This window comes from Salvelinus alpinus, chromosome 5 (genome assembly GCF_045679555.1).
Source record: "Salvelinus alpinus chromosome 5, SLU_Salpinus.1, whole genome shotgun sequence".
Taxonomy (NCBI): domain Eukaryota; kingdom Metazoa; phylum Chordata; class Actinopteri; order Salmoniformes; family Salmonidae; genus Salvelinus; species Salvelinus alpinus.
Window position 1 is genome coordinate 13,087,819 of NC_092090.1, and position 6,633 is coordinate 13,094,451.

The window sequence follows — 6,633 nt, forward strand, 5'->3', positions numbered from 1 at the left end:
TGTGGATGGGGTCTTACTCTCTAAGGAACAGAACCAGTCATTATGTTAGGTGAGGATGGGGTCTTACTCTCTAAGGAACCAGTCATTATGTTAGGTGTGGATGGGGTATTACTCTCTAAGGAACAGAACCAGTCATTATGTTAGGTGTGGATGGGGTCTTACTCTCTAAGGAACAGAACCAGTCATTATGTTAGGTGTGGATGGGGTCTTACTCTCTAATGAACAGAACCAGTCATTACGTTAGGTGTGGATGGGGTCTTACTCTCTAAGGAACAGAACCAGTCATTATGTTAGGTGTGGATGGGGTCTTACTCTCTAAGGAACAGAACCAGTCATTATGTTAGGTGTGGATGGGGTCTTACTCTCTAAGGAACAGAACCAGTCATTATGTTAGGTGTGGATGGGGTCTTACTCTCTAAGGAACAGAACCAGTCATTATGTTAGGTGTGGATGGGGTCTTACTCTCTAAGGAACAGAACCAGTCATTATGTTAGGTGAGGATGGGGTCTTACTCTCTAAGGAACCAGTCATTATGTTAGGTGTGGATGGGGTCTTACTCTCTAAGGAACAGAACCAGTCATTACGTTAGGTGTGGATGGGGTCTTACTCTCTAAGGAACAGAACCAGTCATTATGTTAGGTGTGGATGGGGTCTTACTCTCTAAGGAACAGAACCAGTCATTATGTTAGGTGTGGATGGGGTCTTACTCTCTAATGAACAGAACCAGTCATTATGTTAGGTGTGGATGGGGTCTTACTCTCTAAGGAACAGAACCAGTCATTATGTTAGGTGTGGATGGGGTCTTACTCTCTAAGGAACAGAACCAGTCATTATGTTAGGTGTGGATGGGGTCTTACTCTCTAAGGAACAGAACCAGTCATTATGTTAGGTGTGGATGGGGTCTTACTCTCTAAGGAACAGAACCAGTCATTATGTTAGGTGAGGATGGGGTCTTACTCTCTATGGAACCAGTCATTATGTTAGGTGTGGATGGGGTCTTACTCTCTAAGGAACAGAACCAGTCATTATGTTAGGTGTGGATGGGGTCTTACTCTCTAAGGAACAGAACCAGTCATTACGTTAGGTGTGGATGGGGTCTTACTCTCTAAGGAACAGAACCAGTCATTATGTTAGGTGTGGATGGGGTCTTACTCTCTAAGGAACAGAACCAGCCCCCCCTGCTGATGTACCAAGCTATTTTTACCGGTACAGCAGCTCCACACAGCACAAGTCTTAAAATCGTTCAAACAATAGCACACAAAAATGAATAATACAAAACTAACTTTTAAAAAGAGAGCGCGAGAGGGTGATTAAGGATAGTGTCGAAAAAGAAACGGTGACTGAGTAATAAATATAAAAGTGACTTGAAAAAAGAGACAGAAAGAGAGGGTGATTAAAGAGTCCAACGTCCTGAGAAAAAAGGTTGGACAAGAAAGACAAAGAGAGAGGGAGCGAGCGGAAGGAAGAGAAGAGCATGGAAGTATGTGTGTATGAGAGAGAGAGAGAGAGAGAGAGAGAGAGAGAGAGAGAGACTTGCTTTGGCAATGTTAACACATGTTTCCCATGCCAATAAAGCCCCTTGAATTGAATTGAATTGAGATTGAATTGAGAGAGAGAGAGAGAGAGAGAGAGAGAGAGAGAGAGAGAGAGAGAGAGAGAGAGAGAGAGAGAGAGAGAGAGAGAGAGAGAGAGAGAGAGAGAGAGAGAGAGAGAGAGAGAGAGAGAGAGAGAGAGAGAGAGAGAGAGAGAGAGAGAGAGAGAGAGAGAGAGAGCACACGAAAGGTGCATGAATGATGGTCCCTGCTCAGACAGTTAGTTGGGGACCTTGCTGAATGCTCTCTGTGCCCTGGATATTCCTGCCGCTCTGTGCTCTCATCCTCCAGAGGACGTCGTTCCACTGTACTCTGTCTCTACCAGGACGGCCAGGGAAGATAAATCAGAGCTCCGCAGAGGTTTGTGGAGGGAGCGGTGGATGTTCAGAGAACCTGTTACTACTTTCCTAGCCCAGGAAGGTTAGCTATCCCTGGGGAAGAGCTCAGCAGTTAAGCCGGGCAAGCCAACGAGACCCAATGGAAGCAAAGAGTAATATCACAGAGTGTAGTCCGTGATTTTACATGTTAGTCATTGAGCAGACGCTCTTATCCAGAGAGACTTACAGGAGCAATTAGGGTTAAGTGCTTTGCTCAAGTGCACATCGACAGATGTTTCACCTAGCTGGCTCGGGGATTCGAACCAGAGACTTTTCAGTTACTTTTCAGTTATCTTTACTCATATGGGTGTCCGAGGGGAGTGTCAACCTTCCTGCTCCGGTAACATCCTATTTTCACTCCGTTTTTACCAGCTTTTTGTCTAATAATAATTTGCTTTTTTATATTAACTTGAAAAAGGCATATTGGACAATGGAGGGGAAAGCCTGAGAAAATGGCTGCAAAACAGTTCTTTGGCTCCATAGGAGAACCCTTCTTGGTTGAAGGCAAGACCCTTTCTGGTTCCAGATGGAACCCTGTGGAAAGGTGAGTGTGTCTAGTGAGGGGTCTAGAGTCTAGTGAGTGTGTTATTGTAACTGTTATCGACTAACAGTTATTGTGCTGACGTTGGTTCCAGAGGCAGTTTGGAACTCGGTAGTGATTGTTGCAACTGAGGACAAACGGTTTTTACACGCTTCAGCACTCGGCGGTCACCTTCTGTGAGCTTCTGTGGCCGAATCCACTCATTTGAAAGGGTGTCCACATACCTTTGTATATATAATGTACATACTGTATTACCTCAATTACCTCCACTACCTGTTACCCCTTGTACATAGCCTCGCACATTGATTCAGTACTGGTACTCCTTGTATATAGTATCATTATTACCTCAACTGCCTCGTACCCCTGCACATTGATTCAGTACTGGTACTCCTGCACATTAACTCAGTACCGGTACTCCTGCACATTAACTCAGTACTGTACCTGTTACCCCTTGTACATAGCCTCGCACATTGATTCAGTACTGGTACTCCTTGTATATAGTATCATTATTACCTCAACTGCCTCGTACCCCTGCACATTGATTCAGTACTGGTACCCCTGCACATTGATTCAGTACTGGTACTCCTGCACATTAACTCAGTACCGGTACCCCTGCACATTAACTCAGTACTGGTACCCCTGCACATTAACTCAGTACTGGTACCCCTGCACATTAACTCAGTACCGGTACTCCTGCACATTAACTCAGTACTGGTACTCCTGCACATTAACTCAGTACCGGTACCCCTGCACATTAACCCAGTACTGGTACCCCTGCACATTAACTCAGTACTGGTACTCCTGCACATTAACTCAGTACTGGTACCCCTGCACATTAACTCAGTACTGGTACTCCTGCACATTAACTCAGTACTGGTACCCCTGCACATTAACTCAGTACCGGTACTCCTGCACATTAACTCAGTACTGGTACCCCTGCACATTGACTCAGTACTGGTACTCCTGCACATTGACTCAGTACTGGTACCCCTGCACATTGACTCAGTACTGGTACCCCTGCACATTAACTCAGTACTGGTACCCCTGCACATTAACTCAGTACTGGTACCCCTGCACATTAACTCAGTACTGGTACTCCTGCACATTAACTCAGTACTGGTACCCCTGCACATTAACTCAGTACTGGTACCCCTGCACATTAACTCAGTACTGGTACCCCTGCACATTAACTCAGTACTGGTACTCCTGCACATTAACTCAGTACCGGTACCCCTGCACATTAACTCAGTACTGGTACTCCTGCACATTAACTCAGTACCGGTATCCCTGCACATTAACTCAGTACTGGTACTCCTACACATTGACTCAGTACTGGTACTCCTGCACATTAACTCAGTACTGGTACTCCTGCACATTAACTCAGTACCGGTACCCCTGCACATTAACTCAGTACCGGTACCCCTGCACATTAACTCAGTACTGGTACCCCTCCACATTAACTCTCTAATGAACAGAACCAGTCATTATGTTAGGTGTGGATGGGGTCTTACTCTCTAAGGAACAGAACCAGTCATTATGTTAGGTGAGGATGGGGTCTTACTCTCTAAGGAACAGAACCAGTCATGGTACTCCTGCACATTAACTCAGTACCGGTACCCCTGCACATTAACTCAGTACTGGTACCCCTGCACATTAACTCAGTACTGGTACCCCTGCACATTAACTCAGTACCGGTACTCCTGCACATTAACTCAGTACTGGTACTCCTGCACATTAACTCAGTACCGGTACCCCTGCACATTAACCCAGTACTGGTACCCCTGCACATTAACTCAGTACTGGTACTCCTGCACATTAACTCAGTACTGGTACTCCTGCACATTAACCCAGTACTGGTACCCCTGCACATTAACTCAGTACCGGTACCCCTGCACATTAACTCAGTACTGGTACCCCTGCACATTAACTCAGTACTGGTACTCCTGCACATTAACTCAGTACTGGTACCCCTGCACATTAACTCAGTACCGGTACTCCTGCACATTAACTCAGTACTGGTACCCCTGCACATTGACTCAGTACTGGTACTCCTGCACATTGACTCAGTACTGGTACCCCTGCACATTGACTCAGTACTGGTACCCCTGCACATTAACTCAGTACTGGTACCCCTGCACATTAACTCAGTACTGGTACCCCTGCACATTAACTCAGTACTGGTACTCCTGCACATTAACTCAGTACTGGTACCCCTGCACATTAACTCAGTACTGGTACCCCTGCACATTAACTCAGTACTGGTACCCCTGCACATTAACTCAGTACTGGTACTCCTGCACATTAACTCAGTACCGGTACCCCTGCACATTAACTCAGTACTGGTACTCCTGCACATTAACTCAGTACCGGTATCCCTGCACATTAACTCAGTACTGGTACTCCTACACATTGACTCAGTACTGGTACTCCTGCACATTAACTCAGTACTGGTACTCCTGCACATTAACTCAGTACCGGTACCCCTGCACATTAACTCAGTACCGGTACCCCTGCACATTAACTCAGTACTGGTACCCCTCCACATTAACTCAGTACCGGTACCCCTACACATTAACTCAGTACCGGTACCCCTGCACATTAACCCAGTACTGGTACCCCTGCACATTAACTCAGTACTGGTACTCCTGCACATTAACCCAGTACTGGTACCCCTCCACATTAACTCAGTACCGGTACCCCTACACATTAACTCAGTACCGGTACCCCTGCACATTAACCCAGTACTGGTACCCCTGCACATTAACTCAGTACTGGTACTCCTGCACATTAACTCAGTACTGGTACCCCTACACATTAACTCAGTACCGGTACCCCTGCACATTAACCCAGTACTGGTACCCCTGCACATTAACTCAGTACTGGTACCCCTGCACATTAACCCAGTACTGGTACCCCTCCACATTAACTCAGTACCGGTACCCCTGCACATTAACCCAGTACCGGTACCCCTACACATTAACTCAGTACCGGTACCCCTGCACATTAACTCAGTACCGGTACCCCTGCACATTAACTCAGTACCGGTACCCCTGCACATTAACTCAGTACCGGTACCCCTGCACATTAACCCAGTACTGGTACTCCTGGTATAAAGCCTCGTTATTATTTTTATTCTTCCTCTATTTCCTTTTTTATTTAGCAAATATTAGTCTTCCTTTTTATCTCTGCGCTGTTGAGAATGGGCTCGTCAGTAGGCATTTCACTGTAAAGTCTACACCTGTTGTATTCGGCATGTGACCAATACAATTAGATTCTGATTGGATGCTGATTCTTGTTGATGTTGTGTGGGCGTGTCTAAGTGTGTAGTAATAGTAAGAATAGTGAATGTTTCTGTGAAAACCACAAGGTTAAATTATCACAGAGATAATACATAAAGCAGCAGGAACGCTGGATGCTGAGGAGCCGCTCACATCATTAATGATATTCAAACGTATGCATTCACAGAGAACAGAGAAACACACGCTGTGCTTTAATTCTTCCTTTGATGAATGGTGTAGATAATAATAGTACCATATACTGTAACTCTAACGTCCGGTCAACAATTAAAATGTGCAATTTCTTCATGCCGATACTACTCTGCGATGTGTATCATTTTTGAGGATGATGTGTTGCGTCATCGTGTAACTTTTGAGCGTAAGGGTCTGAAATGTTCTAAGTTACGTCACTACAGCAGAAAATATCTTATATGATTGTTTTTGCTCTTTGTGTCTTTACTCTTCACTCAAGGGTTAGGATTCTGCACTGGGATCGTTTTGTGCAGAGGGATGACGGATTGTTTGGGTTAGGATTCTGCACTGGGATCTTTTTCTGCCGAGGGATGACGGATTGTTTGGGTTAGGATTCTGCACTGGGATCGTTTTGTGCAGAGGGATGACGGATTGTTTGGGTTAGGATTCTGCACTGGGATCGTTTTGTGCAGAGGGATGACGGATTGTTTGGGTTAGGATTCTGCACTGGGATCGTTTTGTGCAGAGGGATGACGGATTGTTTGGGTTAGGATTCTGCACTGGGATCGTTTTGTGCAGAGGGATGACGGATTGTTTGGGTTAGGATTCTGCACTGGGATCTTTTTGTGCAGAGGGATGACGGATTGTTTGGGTTA

General features: G+C 45.6%; 1 protein-coding gene across 1 annotated transcript in view; it reads left to right on the forward strand.

Annotated features, from left to right (window-relative positions):
* The first annotated feature begins 2,421 nt into the window (after positions 1-2,421).
* The window catches only part of LOC139575162 (spermatogenesis-associated protein 31H1-like), a 15,907-nt gene continuing 11,695 nt past the window's right edge, over positions 2,422-6,633 (forward strand). Inside the window, exon 1 of the mRNA XM_071400165.1 lies at positions 2,422-2,513. Within this exon, the coding sequence (XP_071256266.1) occupies positions 2,422-2,513 (92 nt within the window). The remainder of the gene's footprint in view (positions 2,514-6,633) is intronic.